The sequence below is a fragment of the Scomber japonicus genome, chromosome 1 (assembly GCF_027409825.1).
Source record: "Scomber japonicus isolate fScoJap1 chromosome 1, fScoJap1.pri, whole genome shotgun sequence".
In the NCBI taxonomy this organism is placed as follows: Eukaryota; Metazoa; Chordata; class Actinopteri; order Scombriformes; family Scombridae; genus Scomber; species Scomber japonicus.
Window position 1 is genome coordinate 21,467,134 of NC_070578.1, and position 24,555 is coordinate 21,491,688.

The 24,555-nt window shown below is 37.9% G+C and overlaps 1 protein-coding gene across 2 annotated transcripts in view; it reads left to right on the forward strand.

Annotated features, from left to right (window-relative positions):
• The first annotated feature begins 1,415 nt into the window (after positions 1–1,415).
• The window catches only part of usp10 (ubiquitin specific peptidase 10), a 28,194-nt gene continuing 5,054 nt past the window's right edge, over positions 1,416–24,555 (forward strand). The window contains exons 1-12 of one of the 2 annotated variants that reach the window (XM_053321344.1): positions 1,416–1,662; positions 11,908–11,976; positions 12,742–12,787; positions 13,237–13,296; positions 15,366–16,598; positions 19,468–19,559; positions 20,039–20,148; positions 20,240–20,298; positions 20,387–20,490; positions 20,888–20,987; positions 22,325–22,505; positions 23,939–24,104. In XM_053321344.1, the coding sequence (XP_053177319.1) occupies positions 1,642–1,662; positions 11,908–11,976; positions 12,742–12,787; positions 13,237–13,296; positions 15,366–16,598; positions 19,468–19,559; positions 20,039–20,148; positions 20,240–20,298; positions 20,387–20,490; positions 20,888–20,987; positions 22,325–22,505; positions 23,939–24,104 (2,241 nt within the window). In that variant the 5' untranslated portion in view covers positions 1,416–1,641. The remainder of the gene's footprint in view (positions 1,663–11,907; positions 11,977–12,741; positions 12,788–13,236; positions 13,297–15,365; positions 16,599–19,467; positions 19,560–20,038; positions 20,149–20,239; positions 20,299–20,386; positions 20,491–20,887; positions 20,988–22,324; positions 22,506–23,938; positions 24,105–24,555) is intronic. The other variant, XM_053321353.1, reaches the window with a different exon arrangement.

Genomic DNA, 24,555 nt, shown 5'->3' on the forward strand with positions numbered 1-24,555 from the left:
TTCAGAAAGATACACAAGATATGACTACAGGTAACACTGGTGAACTGTAACCAGGTCACAAACAGTGCAAAAAAGAGGGCAAGGAGTGATAAATATTAGATGGTAAAAAGTGTCATTACTTTATATACGATAGGTGGTTATGTACAATATATACAACCTGTTCAAGTGTCAAGTAATTGCAGTAAATTTGTGTTAAACGAACTTGAGGGCAACATAGGAGGGAGAAAGAAACACAAATTAAAGAAATACAGCATAGACAAACAAGATGACAAATTTAACATGACAGCTTTAATATAATTAAGCTATCATGTGTAGTCCTCTGTCTGCAGTTTACTCAAAGGGAATTTGGAGGCAATGTTGCACACACACACACACACACATACGCACACACACACACACATACACACACACAGGAATAGGGCAGAATGTTGTGGTGGGGGATTAATTTGAGGCAAAATATTTGCTTCAGGGTTCCCTGATAATTCAGTTTTATCATTTGTGAATATGCATAAGTGATCATAAAATAACCTGTTTTTTAATTTTTTTTTTTAGTTTTATGCAACAATATTTTACTTGTATGCAGTTTTGGGGATTAAAAATAAATGTAACTGTAATCTGTTATAGCTACTGAGAAAAAATGTGTAGTTAAATTACAGTTACTTATGAACCTAGATTTTGGTGGGCTTAATGGGTGCACTTACCCTAACAGCTAAAAACATTTGTTATAAAAATTTGAAAATAAATCAAATGTTATAAGTTGAATTGAAATAGTTATATGACTTAATACATTTTAAATAGTATCTGTACAATAACAATCTCAACTCAGATATATTATCACTTAACATCTATATTACTTATTTACTTTTGTACATAATATTACTATTATTATTTACTATATATATATATGTGTGTGTGTGTGTGCATGTGTGTGTGTGTGTTATAGATACATATATGTGTATACATATATATACACACACACACACACACATGTATATATAAACACAAACAAAAGAGAAAGAAACTAATTACAGATTTATAATATATACATATATATTTATTTATATTACCACTATTGTTTTTATTGCTTGTGCACATTTATTGTTTATCTTTATTATTTTTATTGACACTTTTTTACCGTCCACTTGCTGCTGCAATATTGTAAATGTACCCATCGTGGGACTAATAAAGGAATATCTTATTAAATAGGGTAACTAGTAATCTGTAACCTATTATACGCAGCATAGGTGACATAAAAAAATGTCTCCATCTGTCACTACAAGGGATTCATTACATGCACGGGGACTATTACCGTGAAGTCTGAGAGAAAAACCGTCACCGTCACCGGAAGTGTCTGTCGTTATTCCTCGAGCTCACGCTGCCACTTACAACCGACCGCGCGCTGGTTCGGGCTAGCGAGGCGAGGAAGATGCTTGATAGAAATGGCGGTGACGGCAATGCGAGCGGCATGAAGTGCTGATGCATTACACGAATCGAGACGTACGACTGCCAGGACAACATTGGAGAAAATGACAATGGCGTCGAAGTAGGACACCTTCTGTAGCGGTCGTTACAAACCTTACAACACCTTCCCGGGAGAGTTTTCATCTTGTCAGCGGAGGAGAGAAAAATCTCACCGGGAGCATGGCTTCTTACAGCAACCAGGTAGCTAAGCTAGCTCGCTAACGTTAGCCTGAAAAAACAACCCCTGACGCTCTTTATAGACCCACAGCCGCCATACATGTGTACAACAGTTTGACCTAAAATAGCGTTACGTTGTAGTAGCGGTTTGGTTACGTGTGTGTTGCGATTTGAAATACCTGGGGTAGTCGTGTCATTGAAAATGTGAGTGCTAAAAAAGTGCTTGCTAATGCCCCTCTTTAAGCCTCATTGAAACAGCACCAGCATGGTAGCTAACAGGCCCCGCCGTCCCTTCATTCAAATGAGCCAGCGGCACTATTTGCTGTAGGTTTTTACAATTATTTCTCACAGTATGACAGCCACGTTAAGCAAAATGTCACGAAAGCGTGCTTGAGCCCATGTCAGTGGCACTTTGGTGTGAGATCCCTCAAGTGTCATGAGTTAATTCTCAGAGCAAAGTGACACAGAAAACTGCTGCGTGTATGCATGGCCCACCTGCCCCAGTGTTGCGACGGGCCTTCCCCCGAGCGCACATTTACCATAACTGATTAAAATTGCACACTAGGAATCAATGAAGTGTGGTGACTGCTTTGTGAGTTGTTGTGCATGCGATAAGTTGCGTGGTTGTGAGCGAGGATGTGTTAATTACGTGCCGTTCACTTAGCTGGTAGCCAGCTAGCAGCTTTGCACAGGTGGTGTGGCTCTACTTTGCAGTCAGTTCGCTAGCTGGTGAGCTAGATATATGCGAAAGTCTGGGCCCTTGGTTGATAGCAAGGATTGATCTGATATGGAAATGCTTATAAACAAGGATTGAGTTTAGCGAACGTTAACATCGCCGGTTTCTGTGTGACTTACATTTTAGTTGGCATGCTGGGTATGATTTCTGAGGAAGTTAGCTATCATGTGGGAAGGCCCATTTTGAAGTCTTAGCTGTGCATGGCAGATACATGCCAGGTCCGAAGTTTCTTGTAACTTACTTGATTTGAAGTAGCTTTTAACCTGAGACAGAAGTCCACACAATATAAATACGATTATCTTAAGATAAATGCTCCACAGTGTTCAAACTGGCTGATGAAGCAAAAGTTGAAACATGGATAAGGATCATAGGAAGGGAAACCTCAGTGAGGACCTGACTCTGCATGCTTTTACACTTCTTCCTGGCCCTTAAAATTCAGTGGCTCTATTGGCTTAGTGTTGTGCAAAGTGAAAGCTTAAAGGATAAAACCCGCCCCAGCTTCTTTCAAATACAGATTTCAGCTTATGTGTGTTTGGTATAATGATCAGGCAAATTATAGTTGGCCTATCAAATAAAGGATCATACATGTACTCATTAACATATCAATGATCTTACTATGGTATTGTGTTTGTACTATTATCTAAACTTCAATCAAGTATTGACTAACTTGTTCCTCAGTTTCCTCGGGCAACCAAATTTGGATCACTGTCAACTATTTTGTTTTTTCTGGTTGCTCCTGTTTGCAACCGTTTTTTCCAACAGGAAAAAAAGAGTCCCTTTCATGACTTGTGCTCAGTAAATGTAAGTGCTGCTGTTACATTAATCAACTTTAATAAATTACAAATATGAAAGTGAGTGGATTAAAAAAAAGGTAAAAAATCTAAAAGCTAGTAATGTTAATATTGATATTCAGACACTCAAAAGAACTTTCGTTAAAACTCCTGTGGCAAGTTAGGGCTGATAAATGGGAGGAGCAGCAAAATAACTAAAGGCAGCAGCACCTCAAGAGACATCATGCTTTTAAAACAGCTTTCCCCAAATTAGTTTCAGCATTTCCTCATTTATTGCATCGGCAAATAAATAAAGCTTTGATCTGACAACTGTCAAAATACAGCTGCACAGCAGTCCCCCCCCCCCCCCCCAGTAACAGTTCATCATAAATATCTTCAAAGTGTGCTAAACTGTTTGTTTGTTTAATTTTGCTGAATAAGCAAAGCTGAGCTACTTGTTAGTCATGTTTACTCATGTGTATGTGTACATATGACAAGGGAGAAAAAACAAACAAAAAAAACACAAGTGATGGTTAACCAGTCTTAATTATAGGGTCATGTGGTATAATTACACAGGGCGATTATTACTGCAATTATAAACATTTAAAATATGGCACATAATTGTCAGCTTTGGCAACCGAATGCTGATGGCCAGTTTCCAACCTTGCAACACCAGTAACCTTATTCAAAATTGAAGTGATAAAGGCTTAGTCAACAATGTATATATTTCAGGACATTCAGAAGGCCACTACAGGGTCTTAAGAAATACACAGAAAATTAGAATTAATTTATGGTAATGAAAATTGAATTATACATTAAAACTGGTTCATAGATATCACATTTAAACATTTATCCACAAAGGAAACAATGATGATTTTTGGGGCATAAAATTGGGATTATTCTTCAAAAATGACATTCTTTGAGAAATAATTTCATTGCATTCAAGAACTTACCTCAAAAATTAGTCATATCAAGAATTGATGGCTTAACTTGATACAAGAGATTCATTGTTTTTTGTTTTTATTTTGACAGTTCTATAATGTTCATGACACTGACATTATGAAACAGTTCGTCATTAACATGTGGTGAAGTTTTCTTTTAAGGTGACCATCAACACACACATCCTTTTTAAAGACTGTGTAAAGTGAATTCAGACATTTTCTTTTAAACACATTAAATAAGTCATAAATGTATCTCTAAAAAATGTGTAAAAAGCATTTCAACCATTTAGATTTGAATTGTGGAGCTAGGCTTCACAAACTGTGTTTCAAAATTTCTGTGTTCAGGATTTAGTGGGCGGGTCTGAAAGTAACGCAGCGGTGATTAGCATAAACCCGCCCCTGCTGTTGTAGCGGTATAAATACATTCAGCGCACACTACTATTACTACTACAGTCTACATTTAGCCAGTTAGCCAATGAGTTAGCAGCAGAAATCTCTCAGACCTAGTGTCCATGTTTCTGGTAGAGGTGGTGACTTTGACAGGTGACACTTGGTAGGAGGCGGGGTTTCAGTGAACTCGGCGGGCACTCCCACAGCGTTTGGGAGCAGAGAAGAGGCTGATTTTTACACAACTTTGAAGCCTAATTTCATATATTTAGCGATTTATGTTTTTTTAATCATTCAAATTTGGCAGGGTGGTTAACAACACACTTTTCTGTGGTATGTCAAACTCAGAACACATATTTATTCTTACTTTACACAGACTTTAAAGACTACTAAACACACACAAAATGCATGGGTGGCATTCAGGTGTCATATTTTTATTTTGTAGTGTAGTTTATTCCTCTCAGCTTGTCAAACCAGTAAAGCAGTGTAAACATGGAGCTTCCATCTAGAAAATGCACAGTGATTTCTGCCTGTCACTCCCCAGAGATTGAAAACATAGTCATGTAGGAGTTTGAGTATACGTCATATAATGTCATCCAGTGAAATTGTATATTCTCATCAGTTGTGTTCAAGTGTTTGTGCCATTACATTTTGTATAGATAGTCATAGTCCATATAGTACTTTTTATCTGTGATTTTTCCCACAAATGTTTGTCCTCACCTCACCAGGTAAACATTTGCACTTGTGCAACGTAAGTTATCGGCTAGACTAATATTAAACTTATGGGTCAATTCCCATCACCTTAGCTGTTCTTTGACGTTTCCATTTCATCCTTATCTTGTGACACCAACATGCTAAATGTTAGCATTTTACCACTCCATCTGTAAATGTGTTATTATTCTGAGTAGTTGCATTTTAGCATGCTGCTGACCTTTAATATCAAATTCTGATAGTTAATTTGACAGATTGTGCCACACAATGTTAGCAGAGAGCTCTTATGTTACCCCATTGTCCACCATATTTATGTCAGTGACTGAGACAAAATTTTAGAAACACCTCAAGCAATGCACAACAATTAAACAGCAGCTTTCAAAATGATTTTAAAGCAGACAAAAACCTCTCTAAGCATTATAACCTTAATGAAGGTTGGCTTTTTTTATTTTAATACATTAGTTTTAGTTAGGCAGATAAGTGTATAAGACTGTTTTATAAGGAATGGTTGAGAGTTTGATTACAGGGAACAGCAGAAAGTTATTCACCACGTGAACACAGCCAATTGTCTTCAGGATGATTAATTAGGTGGTGGGGCAGGAAAGTGTCAGACCAATTCTAAGATTTATCTTCCAAGCCTTGCTGCATGTTGAAATAACTTAACAATTCACATTTATTTATAAAAGAGAGACAGGGTTGTTTTGTATAAATGATGTTGCCACAGGGTTGAAATCTCAAACAGTTGCTCTTGTCTGGTGGCACCTTTTTAGATGTTTTTTAATCAGAATAGATGACAGTGATTCCTTTCTCCCAGTGTCATACTCCTCTTTATTACATGCTTGGTGATTATTGTCACTGTATTACTACATCTCACCAATATGCAGGCACAGGCATGCTCCAGAGATACATTGAAAATGAGTCTGACCTTATTTGTAGTGGCGCTGCAGCATTTTCATGCTCAGCCAAGTTGTCCATTAATAACTCTGCATTCCAATTTAAGAGAACAATCACATTAGTGCTGGCTCTGTCACCTGTTATGGTTTGAGTACACAGATTGTTTGTGTAGTAGTCAGTTTTGGGGGGTTGTACATTGCTACTGTGTGACTCAAAATCTGTAAAAGCTAATTTAATGTTTAAGAATCTGTACATATTCATGTAGTTGTGCTTTTTAATGATTGCTTATAGTACAAATTTCAAATATATTATCCGCTATTACTAAGAATACTCTGGCTAACTTTAATAGAATTTTTAAATACTGCTCTGGGGTGTTTTGTTTGATTGGATTGTAAATGGGATGCACATGAGTTCATCAGGGAGCAACAACAGTGAGGATGTTGGCTTAATTGTGCTGAATGTCAAGATTCATGTTTTTACATTTTGTTACACAAAGAAGACAATGTGGTCTTTTTGTGACTTTAGTCAGTTTTAGGGTTTAATGTGTACTTTGGACAAAACTATTGGTTGTGGGTTTTTCCTCGTATTTATATTTTCGGTGGCACACATCTATGGTGAAGCTGTTATCAGAGGGTTTTGAAAAATCAATGTAGAGAAAGTATCAATAATGATAGCTTAAAAAACACAGCCAGTCTCTGGTACATCCTGTTCTTCATTGTTACACTTTTTAAAGTTGCGTTCACAATCTGACATTATTTCGTCCCTGCTCACTCTGTCATGTACGGCCTTCCCTATTGCCCTGTGTTGTGTCGTCACTAAACTGTGTTGAAATCATACAGATGGCTAATTTGTTGTAATCCTCAGTGCAAACGAACAGCAAAGGAAGCTTAGTGTGGTACGTGTGGCACGCCTGCAGAAAGAAGCAAAGGGACATTCTTTCTGTTGTGATTGTTTTAGCCATCCTGAGGCCTTTGGATTACGGCTGGCTGGCTGTCGCTTGTAGTGCCATTTCAGCAATGTGGGCCCTCGCGTGGGGCCTCGTTTGCAAAGAGTTACATATGCTTGAGTTGCACTTTCTTTTCTGTGCGCCTCCCCTTTCACGTTCCACTGTTTATTTCACTGGGAGGATTAACAGCATGGCTAGTGAGTTCATTTCATCTTTTCACAGTTGCTTTGTGTTTTCCATGGACATGTGGACACTTACGTTACACTGTATGGTGTTTCCCCTATAGCTGTGAGGGGTGAAGCATGACTGTTGGTAAAAACAAATAAATAAAACAATGACAATAATGGTACTAATAGTATTAACAATACTCTGAAAAAAAGAAAATGAGGACTAAAATTGTAAAGTGACTTTAAAAAACAAAGTTAACTTATTTTAATATAGGAAAACACAGTAAGGTGACATTGCATCCAGTTTTTCAGTAATTTTTAATTGAGTGGGAACACACTTTAAGGGTAGGTGAAAAATCAATCAACGCAAGGAATGAAGAAACTGACCAGATGAATAGAACACAAAACACAATGTCACACGCCGAAGAGATAAAAAAATTCTGTTTTACATGCTCATTGAAGGATGCTTAATTTTGTTAAAATTATCTCTGATGAAAACAGGGATTTCCCAGAGTTTGGCTATGGTCTTGGAAATTCCCATTTTTATCCAAGATTATGTTAAGAGGCTCACTGACCTGTTCTTTTTGGCTGATGACAAATACACTGGCTGCAGCACATTGACTGTCTTGGGGAGGTTGCTGTGGGGGGAAAACCCAACTATGGTGAAGTTCATGTATACAGAGATCTTGAGTATAATCAATGTAAGGTGACATAACCTGGTTACTCTCAATAATTGGGCTAAACGTCTTAAAATGGCACTAAAACATACTGAAATCACTTTACCTAAAATTTTATATTAAGATACAAATATTTTTATTGCATCATAGGACACCTTTTTTGTGCATGTGAAAACAAACAAGGACAAACTCAGACTCGCCCTCACCCAGCAGGTAATCACAATGAGAGAAAAAAAAATCCATTAATGAAAAAAATGTACCGATCAACCTGAAATCCAAGCATTCATATTTAGAGCCTTCAGCTATGGTGACAGTTGACTGGAAAGATGCTCCCTCTCGTGGCAAATGGTAATTCAACATAAATCAAGAAAGCAATAAGACTGCTAATGAGCTACACAGATTTTTCCAGTCACTCATGAGGATATTCACAATTATCCCCATAATGGAAATTCACCATGATTAAATTATCTTGCTAATGTACTGATGTTCTCGCTAGTCAGCACAGCCTCAGTGTGACAGAAAATTGGCTAGTCCAATCACCCCATACTCAAAGTGACCTGCTGGTTCCAGCCTGAGCTGATAATGCATAAAATCATCTAGTTTTGGTGGCCAGTCAATCGGTACACCCCTAATGAATTGTCTTCAGTTACCAAAACCAACATCACTATTAATGATATGAATTTAGTAGCTAATGAGTTTTTTGTTAGTGTTGGTCCAGGTTTGGCAAAAGAGATTGCAAGCACTGACAGTAGAAATGAAATGAAAAGTAGTAATGTACATGTTCAACACTCAATGTTTTTAAAGGAACAGATGAAGAAGAAATTATTGAAATTGTCAAAGGATTAAAAAATGAGTCAACAGACTGGAATGATATGGACATGTCCATGGTTAAGAACATTGACTGTGGTGAAACCCATTACATAAATATTCAACCAATCCCTGAAAACCAGAGTATTTCCAAATATAATGAAAACATTAAAAGTAATACCCATATATAAGTCTGGAGATAAACACATCCTCTCAAATTACAGACCTATTTCTTTGCTTTCGCAATTTTCCAAAATACTTGAAAAAATATTCTATTCGAGATTACATGAGTTCATCACAAAACATAAAATACTGTGAGCAGCAGTATGGCTTCAGAACCAGCAGGACCACATCATATGCACTGTTAGACTTTGTTAGTGAGATAACAATGGCCATAGAAAATGAGGAATATGCCATGGGTATATTTCTTGATTTAAAAAAAGTATTTGGCACAGTTAATCATGACCTGTTACTGTTAAACTTCAAGAGTATGGAATCAGAGGAGTAGCACTAGAATGGATAACCTGTTACCTAAATAACATATCAATATGTTGAAATTAATCATAATAAATCACAGGTTCTAAAGATTCTAAAGAGATGGTTTGATTCAAATAAGTTGACACTAAATTTAAGCAAAACTAAACACATAATATTTGGTAATTGGGCAATTGACACATGCAAAAAACTGACAATAAATGACAAAAATAGAGTATCTGAAATCAAATTCCTTGGTGTGATGATTGACAGTAAACTGTGTTGGAAACCACACATAAATCACATTAAAGAAAAACTTCAAAGTCCATTGCAATATTACACAGAGTCAAATATCTTTTGAGTCAGACGTCACTATACACTCTGTACTGTTCCTTCATACTCCCATACATGAGCTACTGTGTGGAAGTATGGGGAACACATACAAACAGGGCTTGAAATGAACTTTTTCATCTACTAACCAAGTGGCTAGTAGATCAAAAAAGTTACTAGCCAACCAGATATTTTATTAGCCAAAACCAAAACGTTGCTATACTATTGTATTTCGTAGGGGTGTGACGATACACTCAGCTGACGAGACGAGACACGATATTGGGTTCACGAGACGAGATTTTAACAATATTTTTAAGAAAACTTCAATGAGGAAATAAATGACTGTTCTTTTATTTGAAACTCACAAAATGGAAATTGAATTGAAATGTTTTAATCATCTTGTAATGAATCACTTTAGTTCTACTTTCTAAATATATAATCATCATATCATATGCAGCACTGTAAAAGGTTTCTCCATATAGATATTTTATAGATTTTGGTATTTATGGAAATAACAACCATAAATACAATAGTTAGATACAATCACAAATACTAAAAAGTAAATTATAAAGCTTAGAAACAATTCTAATATATAAATATAAATTAAATAAACAAATATAATTATCACAAATTATAACATATTGCTAATAAAAAAACACAGAAATAAAAGTAAATTGCACAAATTCTGTATCACATAAATACACAAGTAGAACAATATATTTGTGTTATAATTTGGTAATGTGACTCATTTTACTTTTGGCATCATTAGGCTTCCATAGCTGCGCTAGATTCCTCCGCTCTTATTACCTCAGGCTCAGTGTAGAGACCTGAGGTTAACCTGCTCCTGCTCCTCATCTCATACTTCTGTGAGATCTTCTCAGCAGGTAGAAGCTGTAACAAGGTTAATGATCCACACGTGACATTATAAAAAGAAGACATGATGTGCAAATGAGCGATAGAAAACCGATCGTCTTTTTTTTGGTGCTCCCCTCAATTATAGCTTCGCGAGACAATATTCACTTCGACAAGAAATATCATTGTGTTTCCGTCTCACGAGATCTCGTGGCACCCCTAATATTCAGTCTTCTAGCCAAGTGGCGAGACAGCTAAGATTCTGTCTCGCCAATTGAGGAATTTGGGTCGCGAGTGCTAATTTCAAGCCCTGCATACAAAACAAACACAGATCCAATCCTGCAAAAAAGAGCCATAAGAATCATAAACAAAACTTCTTACAGAGAACCAACAAACCCACTCTTCATTAAACTGAAAGCACTAAAGTTTAAGGATCTGGTCAACTTCAAAACTATTCAAATCATGTACAGAGTTAAAAATCAACAACTTCCATACAAACTATGTGCGCTAGATTCCCCTGCTGCTCTGTTCCTCTCCTGCTGCGGACTGTGAGATCTGAGCAGGTAGAAGCTGATAGTTCACTAACTATAACCAGGGAGCACACTGCAACAAGGTTAATGATCCACACAGTGACATTAGATCATTGATATGACGCGCAAAAGCCATAGAAAACCCATCCTTTTTTGTGCGTGTGCACACTTTCTAGTTTTATGTAGTGTGAACTGCTCCTATACTTTAGAAGATTTAGGTGTGATTGGTGTAATAAGCAGCAACACACACACTATCAGGACGCTGTGCTCTCACACGTGCTGCATTGATAGTCACACACACACACGCGCGCTCAGTCACTCTCTAGTGCGCGCTCTTGCTTGCGCGTTCCAGATTCCGGGACATTGTGTCTCATTTGCGGGCGTCAAGGAGCCGCTATCAATATGCTGGAGACTAACAGGACGTCCAGGAGAGTTGGGTTGTCTGCTTTTATCCTCCCCTACTTCAGTAGCTTATGAAGGGAGGGGGCAGGTTGTGTTATGAAGCCTACACCAAAGCCAAAAGCGAAGTTACATGGTTAACTAGCTGCTAGCAACTTCTAATGAAATCGAGCAAGTGATCAACATAGTTAACGTCAGGTTACTTCAAGCACAGTCATTTTTGCAGCCGTGATGAAAAGGTAGTGCTGTAAGGTAATAAAATAAAACACTTGGCCAAAATAGAGCCTCTAAAATAGAAAAAAAAATCGATTCTGGGGAGAAAAATCCATTTTTAAAATCACCCCATTAAAAAATTGCGATATGTACATGAATCTATGAATATATTTTTATATATATCCTCTGCCAGAAATCAGCTTGGACCCCTCTTGGACACCCCTACCTGTCCATTTGACATTTACATTAATTTATTCTTTTCTTTATATTGATGAATGACCTCACGTTTTGTGATTTGTTTTGATGGTTTGTCAAGCCATTCAAAATCAGTTTCCTAATTTTTATATTTTTATTTTAAATACATATTTGAGAAAAGTGGATTTCACAATATTGCTTTTCTTTTCAGCTAACTGTTGTATTGTTTTCTCTCCTCAGTACATCTTCGGGGAATTCAGCCCTGATGAGATCAATCAGTTTTTTGTGACTCCACGATGTTATGTTGAGGTAAGGAACTGGATTACAAAGTAATTATAATGTTAAATGTTTGAAAATGTCAGTAAACAAGAATAAGCTAATATGTGTCATATTTGCATTGACAAATCATTATTTTATTGTGATTGACAATTAATGAGACAAAGGTAGCCTATATTGATCAGCAGTATTTCTGTAAGTGGAAACACGGTTCATTGGACGGGTTCCAAAATGTTATTACAAAGGCGTCATCATTAACCGACAATGAGAACGGGAACATGGTTGCATTTACAGAGCTTTGATCACTTGTTGTGTTACATAACCTCTTGACTTTATGCTACATTGCAAATTTCTCATAGAGCTTCAGTACAAGAGGTTGTGATATTTAGCACAACAAGCTTGCAAAGCTCAGTAAATAGAACAGCATTCCTGTCCATGTGCAGTGCCCTTACACAGAACTTCTCTCTGGAGACTGAAAATGTGATCGCTCGGAGTCAGAGAAGGGGATGGATACATGTATTTGTTTTTCCTCACCATCGCTGGGTTTCCACAACTCTGACACATGTTGTCCCCCAGAGGCTTTTCTTTCACTGCATTTCACTCTGCTGTCTATACAGCTTTATTTACAATGACAATCTGTGTTCTCCTCCGGTGCTCACTTTGTCGTGTGAAGTTTAAAAAAACAAAAACAAAACCATTTTGTTGGACCACTTAAAGATATTCAGTTATCTGCTGAAACGTTAATGAATCAGGTTGATTTTAATATATTAACATCTGATTTTGTCTTTTGTCTCACAGCTTCCTCCGTTCAATGACAAAGTCCCATGCGTTAGTCAGTCTTCTGGTATGTACATTTCACATTCACTCAATCACGTATAATTACATAATGTACTTATTAAATAATGTACTTTTCAAATTCATTGGCATCACGGTACCCTACCTTCTCTTGTAGGAGCTGGCTATTTTCATGCTGTTATTTAATATCACTGTAGTTTGTCAAACCAGGTCTTTTTAAAATGTAACATTGAAGCCCAGGCTGAGCTGACCTGATCTGCCTGGCAGGGAGATATTTTTCATGTTTGTTTTCTGTGTTTTTATACATACAATATTTATTAAATTACAAATCCCAGTAGATCTTCACCCTCATTATTTTAAAGAATACATCAACCATTTTCATCTTTTGATTTTCAAGCCACTAAGTAATAAAAAGATGGAATAGCAGCCACCGTTCTTTAAAATGGTACCCATGTGCACATGACATTTGCCTTACCCTGATTTGTATTGATTATTTAGGAAGTTACTGCACTCCTGCTGTACCTTATATTATGGAGTCTATGGGACTGCAGGTTTGCGGTGAGTTGAGGAGTCTGACACCCCGTGGCTTGACTAGCTGTTGTACGTTTGCTGTAAACTCAAAATCCAGGTTTCAAAAACTGGTGGCTTTCTAAACCTTGCACCTATATTCTTTCTCTTGCCTGTTGGTAAAATCTGTAGAGCTTTGCATGCTCAAGATACTGTTAAGTATCTTATCCTCTCTTGCATATAATGCATTTTCACCACTGCAGGGCTCCAGGTTGACTTATCAGATTGGACTTTTGTATGATTTAACAATCACAGCTTATTTACTAAGGGCATAGTGATGGTTTTATGTGGTTGCTAACATGTGTGTTCCTATTTAGCCTTACATGGTTATGATTTTACTGCTGAATGCATTTTACATTTATGAAGTGTGATTTCAGTAACACTAACAGAGGACTTTTCTAATCCTAGTAAAGGAGGTAAAAGCTGTCTTTATACCCTCTTAACCCTTGCAGAATATGAGGGTCTTCAGTTTCGGTGACCAGTCTGCTGTGTCATAATAAGAGACACTTGGATGATTTTTCTGATTAGCACCTACTAATGTTTCCTGTTTGTTCACTTTTTCACCTTTTGCGCCTCACACTGCATAATCATTTATTATTTAAGCTGCCATGCAACACATTTTAACTAAACAATGAAGTACAATTGTTTTATAATGATGACAGACATGTTTGTGTACATTGTTCTACATTACTGAAACTGTTTTGACAATGTTCATCTAAGAAGTACTCTGTCTTACAGAAATGATGCACTTTGATGTACATCATTCATGTGCAGTCCATTGTGAAGTATCCAGACCATTTCACTTTTGGCACATCCAAAATATTTAAGTTGTTGAAATGCATTCCTTTCATTCCAGCTACATATCAGGGCATATGAATAATGAAACACAACTGAGGATATTTGTGAATGTATAAAATTGAAATAAAGACTGAGTTTGTTTAAATAGCCAACTAACTTCATTTGGGATAAAATGGCACACCAACAAACAGCAAACTTATTTTAATCGGATGTCTCCACCAGAATATATCAACTTCATGCAATACATGGTTCATTTACAGTTAGTTAATTTATAGATGACATTTGAGTCCTAGGCAATTTATAGATGACATTTGAATCCTAGGCCTCAAGTCAGAAAATATCAGTTGTCACCTTGCTATACATAAAAAATGCAGTTTAAAAACACATGAATCATGAAGATTCAGTCATCTATAAAAGAATATTGTCTAAAACTTCTTAAATTAATGTTGGATGGTGGGTTTAACCATGTATGAAAGGGTAAGGTAGGCATGTTATTTTTTGGATTTTATCATGTTTATCAGGACTGTTTTTACACATAACTTTATTCTATAATTTCTGATTACTTTAATGTTTATCAACCTACCTCTTTTAGACACTTTTTTATGAAGAATATCTTATCACGCTTGTCAAGAAACTAGGTCTTTTTATTTAAAGGTAAATTCAGCACAATTTGCATATGCACTTGAACCCTTGAATGCAAACTAAATATGAAATCTCAGTAACTTTTAAGAAATTATGATTGTTTTGCTTCTGTGGCAGTTTAGCCTCAACTGTGCAAAGTGGTTGGCTTCTAGTGCCAAACAAAGCTTGGTTCAATTTTATACATTCAAATTTATGTCTATACATAAATAGATTTACAACAAATTATTCAGTCTGGCTATATAATTGCTAGCTAATGTTGTCAGTATGCTGTAGAATATGTAGCCTTTAGACTTCATTGTCTCTTTGTGCCGAATGGGAAATGTTAGTTGTTGAATCATCCTACTTCTGGATTTATTAGCAATATCCTTGGGAGTTGCATAAATAAGGAATGTGGGTTTAGTCAAGTATAGGCTCAGCAATAGTTGTTGGAGCTAAAAATAGGTGTATTTTTTTCTTTTTATCGGTATGTCAGATTCAGTCAGAGCTCCCACAATCCCTTTTGGGATTTACAGTTTTTATATGAGGACATCTCATAAAGCAGTGTTTTCTTTCATATTTAGGCTGTATTTGAGGAAAAAACTTGTTGTTTCTAATTAATTTATGTGTTATGTTACCTGCAGCAGAAGACTATCAGCGCATTGAGTTTGGCGTTGACGAGGTGATGGACTCTAAGCCTGTTGGGGTGAATGATCCCTTATACAAGGTGTCGAGCACCCTCAACCCCCAGGCTCCAGAGTTCATCCTGGGCTGCCAGACAGCCCAGAAAGCCCAACAGACAGTTCCACCAGCAGCTGATGTCCCTGATGGAGCTCACTTCAACTCGCTGGATGGCCCCGACACAGAGGCCTCGGCCTTGGACAATCACCAGGCCTGCCAGGACATGGACGGACTCCCTGGCAGCCTTGGACAGCGGGAGAGGAAGAAAAAGAAAAAGCGACCGCCAGGATATTACAACTACCTGGACCCGGCAACTGGCAGCAGCAACAACAGCAGCAGTGCAGCAGATGGGACGCCTGTGACAGCACTGGTGAACGGACATGCACTCGGCACCCCACACCACAGTGCTGAGGATGTGGACGGTAAGGCATTGTCAGGGGCTGAACTTTCCACCCCTTGTCTTGTCTCCACGGCAACAGCCGCAGTGACAGCAACCAAGTTTGCCCCCACATCCGCTGCCGATCAGAGGACTTGTGATAGCCCTGATGACTCTTCTTTGGACTTAACAAGTGGAGCTGCCTCTTTATCAGATGGCAACAATGCAACTTCCTCCTCTTCATCCTCCTCTCAAAGCAGAGGGATGACAGAGGGACCGAGGACTGCAGATCAGCAGCCAGATCATTTGGCTCCACAGAGCCCTGAACTTTCAGATACTCCACACAGCCCCCGCTCCAAATCACCTCTTCCTCCTTCAGCTGCTGTGGCTACCCCCTCCGTTGCGGCATCCATTATGACTACTGAATTGGAGGGAAGGGAGTTAGCAGACAGTGGGGTAGCCAATGGGCTAGCAGAGCCTGATACTCCTGTCAGTGCAGATGGACACAAAGAAGACTGTGAGATTGGGGAGCAGGCTCAGCAGGGCTCCCCAGACTCTGCTGCCCAGCCAGTAGTGACAGAGCAGGCTCAATCGCCTGTGATTCCTGCTGCACCTACTGCCAACCTCCCCAAATCCTGGGCTAGCCTCTTCCACAACTCCAAGCCTCTGCCTGGGGGCCCTCAGGCCTTTGTGGAGGTAAAGAATGTTGTGGAAGTCGTGGCTCCCTCCCTTGCTACGCCAGAGCAGCCTGAGAAAGTTGTGGAGGTCAAAGATGGCCCTGTCCACGTATCAGAGGATCCTATGGCCCCTAAACTTGCAGGTATTACATGAAGATGTTTCAGAAAACAACCCATTCTACATGTTTTGTAGTGTTTTGCTGTAAGAAATGTGCATTGCTGCTTAATTCCCCATCTGTCCACTTGGTGGCAATGTTGAGACAACTGTACTGTTCTGCCTCTTGTATTAAGTGATTGTAAACTTTTAAATAATTTAGCAGTAGAGATAAGTGACCAGTTTTATTTTGCAGCCTATGGTCATTTACATGAAAATCTAAGCTGAATTTGTTCATTAACACATTACCCCAGGGAAATGTTTAGGGCATGTTATATTCATGTTCAAGAAATTAAATGAACACTAGATGGTGGTATTACATCCCAAATAGCTGCCATATACTGAGTCATTAGTCACATTTGTGTAACCCACTTTGTCTCATACCCCATTTCCAGTATAACACCAATATAAGTAGGCCAGGAGGCCTTGGCATGCCTGCCTCATTCCCCTCACACAGCTGTATCAGAGGTGGATGTTCTATAATTTTTTTACATGTTGTAAGGATTCAGGCATTGAGGATTGAGGCATCTCAAATCACATGTTACCTTTTTTAAGTGTGATATTCAAAGAGGAACATGTGTATTTATCAGGCAGGCTAGAAAATAAACTAAGGCCAAACAATTGTGGTTTGGCTTCGACAATCGTTGAAGTGACCACAACAACAAGCACAGTTAACTGGTATTTTGGAGGACTTCGGGTTTCAGTCATTTGAGGACTTGCAATGAGATACGGATGCAAAATCTTTCGCTCCTATGTTTAAGACTAAGGATGTGCACTGCCAGTCTGTGGGTTAGTCTAGACTAGAATATCTCAACTATTTGATTGAATTCCATGAACCTTTGGAAAGACACAAATAGTTGCATGGGGAAATGGTTATAAGATGAATTCTACTGACTGGCTATCATGTGACTTTTCCTCGAGTACTACCAGAAGGTTCCCATTTTGGGCTTTTAGTAAAATATCTCAACACTGACTGGATGGATTGCCATGAGATTTGATTCTTATATCTGTAGTGACTAGAAGATGAATCCCAATTACTTTCATGATTCCCATGCCTTTTCTCCTAGTGCCTTCATCAATCTAAATTTGTAATTTGGCCAGTTCTTTGGGTATGACCAAAAGCCTTTAAAACCAGTGACCTAGCAGCCTCAGCTGAACCTTGTTTAGTGATAACTAGATGGCAAACTAACTAACATGCTAAACTAAGATGGTCATCATGTAGATGATGTGATAGTGTTTAGCTCAGAGCACTGCTGTGTCTTGTTACAGCCTCACAGACCTGTTAGCACACCTGTAGACCATGTTCTGGTTGGTCTACAGTTGTCTCTCAAAAGGTTGTGGAAATCTACCTGAGACCTAATTTGTTTCTATGTCTCCAGTTCACTTTAAACAAAAAACAGTTAAATCAAATTGGAGCATTTACAGCACACATTGTTCTGTTAAACTGCCTAGTAGTTATTGTGTATAAATTAATGCAAAGTTTTTACATTTCAGCGATAGTGTGTTCCCTATTAACATTTAAAATGTGTCTTTTTTACGTAGAAAACCTTGGGGCTGTATTAATGTTTTGCAGAATAGGGTTTCCTTATCTTCATGGGTGTCACTCAAAGACCAGTGCTTCATATTGATCCCCACAGGCTATAATGGCTTTTTTCTGTAGGAGAAACATGCAACATAAGACTGTAGACTGTGTTAGGCAATGCAAATATGTACAGAAAGAAATGTGTCCCCAGTGTTTGGATTATTGTGCACTTTAGTTCCTTAGCGCTTTTACTTGAATGTGTTTGATAGTATTTAGTCTGCTGTTCCAGTGTTTAGTACCATGGACCTCCATGTGAACAGCATTTTGAAATAGATCAGCACACAGCCACAGACGACCTGTTTGTACAGTCCATACAACTGATTGGCTTGATTGAAACGGGGGAGGGAAATGTGCAATAAGCCTCAGTGTTGTGCCAATGGTTTACTTTTTCCTTAATATGTAAGCGGCTGGAACATTTGCACAGGACATTGAACATTGGCTCAGTTAGGCCAGAGTTGGTCACTGGTGTGTAAAATTACAAATCACGACCAGAAGCAGATCTATAGTTATTTGCTAAAAACTGACCATAGATTTTGTCTGTGTGTATTTTATGTATGAATAACACACACAGTCAGCACAGGTTATAATTAACAGTTGAATTTTTTTTTTTTTTTAAAGAAAAGACAAAGAAATACATCAGTTTGAAGCCAGTGCAAAAGTAAAATCAGTTTGGCCTAACAGTGATTGGCTTGTACTCATAATGCAATGTGTTTTTGCAAAGCAACAAGTTAAATCATCTACATTTCCATTCACTTGAATGAGATGGTGTGTCCAAAACATTTGACTGGTAATGCATGAGTGCAATCTATGTAAATATAGGTTAAAGATGCACATCTTGAAAATGCTGTTGATGTATTTGCTCTGTGTGATGTGTATTGTTTTGTAGTCATAGCTAGATCTACAGGTTTAATCATTTTACTGAACATCACTGTTTTTATTATCACATGTGTAAATCTTATATCCACGTTACCATGGGAGCTGTGTTCGTAAATGACAGCCTCCCTTCCTAGGCGTGGTACAGCATATTCTTCCTTTTGTTCAGTCAGTCTCTTGTGCTGTTGTCACAAGATGCAGGAATGGAAGAAAGAACATTTGTGTTGTTAAAAAAAACTTGCTTGTTTTGTCATCTATAAATGGTCTTCTCCTACATATCATATCAAAGTGTTCATGAATGAAAATATGTACTCAAAACATTATATTGATGTGGGTTTTCATTTTTTGTTGCAGTTGTACAGAGTTGTCTATTTAAGAACATTGTGTCTGTTTGATTCCCCAGAACTTATTGAGAATGTGAAGTTGATACATAAACCAGTGTCTTTGCAGCCGAGAGGACTGATCAACAAGGGAAACTGGTGCTATATCAACGCTGTATCCTTTCACTCTGATGTTTTGCTACAGATGTATTTTTAACACTTCAGAACTGTGCTTACACATTTACCCATTTGGTTGCACAAAGGATAGGTATATCGGCAGATGGTGTGAAGTCCCAGCCATTGTGAACTTTTGTGTTTTTCAACTCTGTCTGGAAACTGTGAATGCCAGGAAAATTATGTTTTTCCTTTTTAAAGAAAGCACAAAACATCTTAACAGTGATTAATCTTACTGTGTTTTTGGGAAACTGATTGAAACTGACATTTGAGATGTTTCCATCCTCAAGTTTGATTGGAAAAACTTGCAAGATGAAAATATGAAATATGTCTGAAGTTATTTTAATTTTACAAGCTTCTGAATTATACCATTTGTTTCAAAATGTTAGAATTGATCTACTTGTCAGTATATTACAGTGACTATTACAGTCACATTGCTTCTACTACACACTGCTTTCCTCCCTGACTCTAAACACTCAGACCCTACAGGCCCTGATTGCATGCCCTCCCATGTATCACCTGATGAAGTCCATTCCTCTGCATAATGAAACACAGAGACCATGTACTTCCACACCCATGATAGACAACTTGTGAGTAATATTTCAGCAAACTGCTATAGGAGTGATTATCAGTATGCTCTGTTAAAATATGTTAAGCTCATCACCTTTGTTTCTCTGACAGTGTAAGGCTGGTAAATGAGTTCAACAACATGCCTGTGCCATCTAAAGCCAAACAGCAAGGTACGTTGTTAGAAAGCCTTTACAAACACATTATGATTTCATTTTCTGTCCACACAATTCATGTACAATTTTGAAACCGTGTCCACAGCTGTTGGCGAGAAGGCCATGAAAGACATTCGACCTGGTGTACCTTTTGAACCCACTTACATCTATAGACTTCTCACTCTCATCAAGTCAAGTCTCTCTGAGAAGGTAGGATCTGCTGCCACAGGATCTCATTAATTACAGAATCACTGCAAAATCTGTCCAGGTGCTGCTGTTTTGTAATTGTTACACTTTTTGAATACACTTCCTCTGGAACAGACAGTGCTCGAAGGAAATGTGCTTGTTTTTGATAACTCGCATGAATAATATAGTTAATGCACACACACTGAGTCAATTATGATTCAAAGTTTTAATGAATGAAATTACTTAAACCCTGAATGAGACTTTAATCTTTATCCAATGAGGCCTGCACCCTCCTGTCTGTTTACCTCAATGAATGACTGTGTATGCACATTCATTGTTAGTCATGAGTGTTTTATTTGACAGTCAGCATTTTTAGTGGTGTGTTTTAATTGGTGGCGATGTCCTCATGCTCTGCTTTCAGGGTCGACAGGAAGATGCGGAGGAGTACCTTGGCTTCACTCTAAATGGATTGCACGAGGAGATGCTGGCATTGAAAAAACTAATCTCGCCTCAGGAAGAGAGTAAGCACTTTTACCACTTATCAAAATCATATCACAAGACTTATAAAGTCTTTATAGATACTGTCCAATCGAATTAATCTGTTGAATGTTATTGCTCTTGGTACTCGAAGTACAGCGTAGTAGACAGAGCCTTGAGCTTGTGAGGTTTTTTGCTTGTTTTTGTTTTCAATTAAATACGAAGCGAAAATATCTCTGACCAGTTTTTATTGTCAACACGGATGTATTATTTACTGAAGTGATAAAGTTAGATGCCGTTTTCAACAGGTGTAACATTTCTCAGTAGAACAGAGTAGCATCTGCCTACAACTACAGTAAACATTTTTAAACACACATCACCAAAATGAAACTTTAATGTATTTTTGAATAACGGGTATGGGTAAATTTGAACCCATGGCAGTGCAAGTATAAAATCAACTTTATCAATTTAGCTCATTTTCCTAGTAGTGATTGGCTGGTTTGGGTTTTTGTCAAGGAAAAATTATTTACGTAAATACATGTTAAAGATGTGCACATTTTGAAAATACTGTTGATGCATTCTTTTTGTCTGATGTGGATTATAAAGTCACAACTACACCAAGTGTAACAAGGTTAAACACTGTTTAATGATTTTTTAAAAATCATATTTTAATTTATATCCACGTTACCATGGGAGCTGTGTTTCTAAATGACTGCCTCCCTTCCTAGGCGTGGTACAGCATATTCTTGCGTTTGTTCAGACAGTCTCTTGTGCTGTTGTCACAAGAGACAGGAATGGACGAAGGAACATTTGTGTTATTAAAATGAAAACTTCAATGTTTTGTGATCTAGAAATGTTCTACCATTTACCACTAGAGCTGCAATGACTAAATTCAATTAATTGACTGACAGAAAATTGATTGGCAATTATTTCGATAATTGAATAACAGTAATAGTACATTTTTAGCAAAAATGTCTGTACTGTTGGACGGTTGGACAAAATAAGACATTTGAGGAGGTCATCTTCAACTCCAGGATGTTGTAATGAGTGTTTAATCAATCATTTTATTGACCAAATGCTTAACCATGAAAATAATCAGCAGATTAATTGATAATACATAATTATTGTTAGCTGCAGCTATTTACCATACCATCATATGAGTGGTAACGACGGAAAGTATACACTCCAAATAAAATGCTGACATGGAGTTTTATTTTTTGTTGCAGTTGTTCAGAGTTAACTATTGAAGAACATTGTATCTGTTTGAATCCCCCAAAACTTCATGAGAATTGTTTAAAACATTTTTAGCGTATTTCAAGGCAGTTTGAAGACTTTGGTCTCTGGACCTCTAAAATGTTTTTCTTTCATTTTCATTGAGCAGAAGCTCCCACGCCTAACGGACCAGAGTCCCAGCCAGGTGTGGAGGAAGATGTTGCTGATAAGGAGGAAGAGGGTAGTGAGGATGAGTGGGAGCAAGTTGGCCCCCGAAACAAGACTTCCATCACTCGCCAAGCTGACTTTGTCCGCACGCCAATCACTGACATATTTGGCGGACACATCAGGTACATTGATGGACTATTGTGTCAGTTAGTTTCTCTCTCTCGCTCTTGACCTCAGTTCATGGTGGCATCACAAATCGGTTTGCCACCAGCCATCTCCAGCTTTTATGCAACTAGCACCATAGTCCTTCAGAATAACAGCCACTGTGGACTGAATGTGGTAAGAAGTCTGGACAGTAAGACGTGGGGCACACATTCACAAACAAAGGTCTTAACTTTCAGATGAATTTGAAAGTTTAGAACCTGTGCAGGCATAGCCTGCCTAAATAATATGGTCTATGAGGTTCTGGTCTGGCACAGTCCAGGTCTATACTAGTTGTGCAGTGTCTCAGAGGATTATTTTCTCAGAAATGGGTGCAACCAGAGAGAAATGGAATACAGAAGTGTATGTTTACAGAGTGTGGTGTGTACACCCACTGAGCTTGGCTATAACCCATTGCTTTTTTGGAGGCTCTAGCAAAAGTAATTTGTTTGTCTTGGGGAATCACTCAGTGAGTTTACTTACACTTAAGTAACCCGGTTACAGTCGATTTTCTCCAGAAAGCTCTCGGGTTAGGGGATTAAAGAAACCTGGTTTCCCCAGATAGATGTCTCCTATTACTCTACCATGTAGTCATGTAACCAGGTTTCCTAAATGGCTTTTTACAACTACACACATGCTTAAAAGAAGACTGCAGACTGGGAGCGGCTGGATGAATGGAGAGATCATTACAAGGAGCGATGTGTCCTTGTATTTAAAATAATTAGATTTTACTGAAACTTCAACAGAGTAGCCTGTATAAGTCTAAATAAGTCAATTTCTACCATTGAAAATGTTTTTCAATCACACTGCATTCTGACAAAGACACACACCAAAACCCCCCCACAAAAAGTCAGGAAGTAGCATATTCTATCAGTAATGGGTTAAAATCTGTCAGCCTCTAGGTTGGGGTTGGAGAGACATCTGGTTACTGTTCTGCTACATGTATACACAAATTTACAGTAACCAGGTTGGTTACTAAGGTGCATGTAAACACATTCTGCGATTACCCACATAACCTGGTTATTTAAGTGCATGTACACAGTAAATTACTCTGATTTTCCCCATTTCAGTCTTTTTTAGACTTTTTAATGGAATTCTAGCAGCCAGGATGTTCAGTGCCTTTTTTCCTTTTAAAAATTTGATGTTGCAATCAGGATATGCTTATGATGATTTTATGATTCCAATGTCAATAATCTTGAGGATCTACAGATGTAATTACTTTACACTTACAATTTTTTAAAGCCACTTCACATATTAAAGACTGTAAAATTCAAAATATGTTCCATGAAGTGTGTATATACTCAGCGAAGCAAGTTATCAATAATAATCTGCCCTGATGGGAGAAAGCCAGGTTCTTCATGCGTAACTGGTATTTCCTCTGGATATCTTACGCGGTGTTTTGATTCTCTGTCAGATCGGTGGTGTATCAACAGAACTCTAAGGAGTCAGCCACGCTGCAGCCTTTCTTTACTCTGCAGCTGGACATCCAGTCAGAGAAGATCCGCACTGTCCAGGAGGCTCTAGAAACCTTGGTGGCACGGGAGTCTGTCCAGGGCTACACTTCTAAAACCAAGCAGGAGGTATGAGAAAAGGCTCTTTTAGGTGTCAGTAACACTATCAGTAGCACTATCACATCACATTTTTATATGAAACCCTGCCTCACTGATGAACTGTGACTTCTCTTATTGCCTTTTATTGTGTTTTTAAAACTGTAAAAACATATATTGTCCTCATTGGATCCCTTAATTTTCTTCACAAAGCTCGTAATTGTTTCCTTGGGTAGTCTCAAATACTTCTCTTGTACTGAAATAACTGCTGCAGCTTTATAATGGGCATCTTTATAGTTTTTTAGGTTTTTTATTTAATAGATGAAGCTATCATTCTGGTCTTTTTTTATTTCAGAGACAGTAAACATTGGTCCACAGCCTGATTATTGTCCTCTTTTTTTTTTTAAAACAACCCAAAACAGAGCGATTTATGAGTCATTGCTTTGAAGCTCTAGTGTTTTGCAATGAAATGTAACATCTTGTT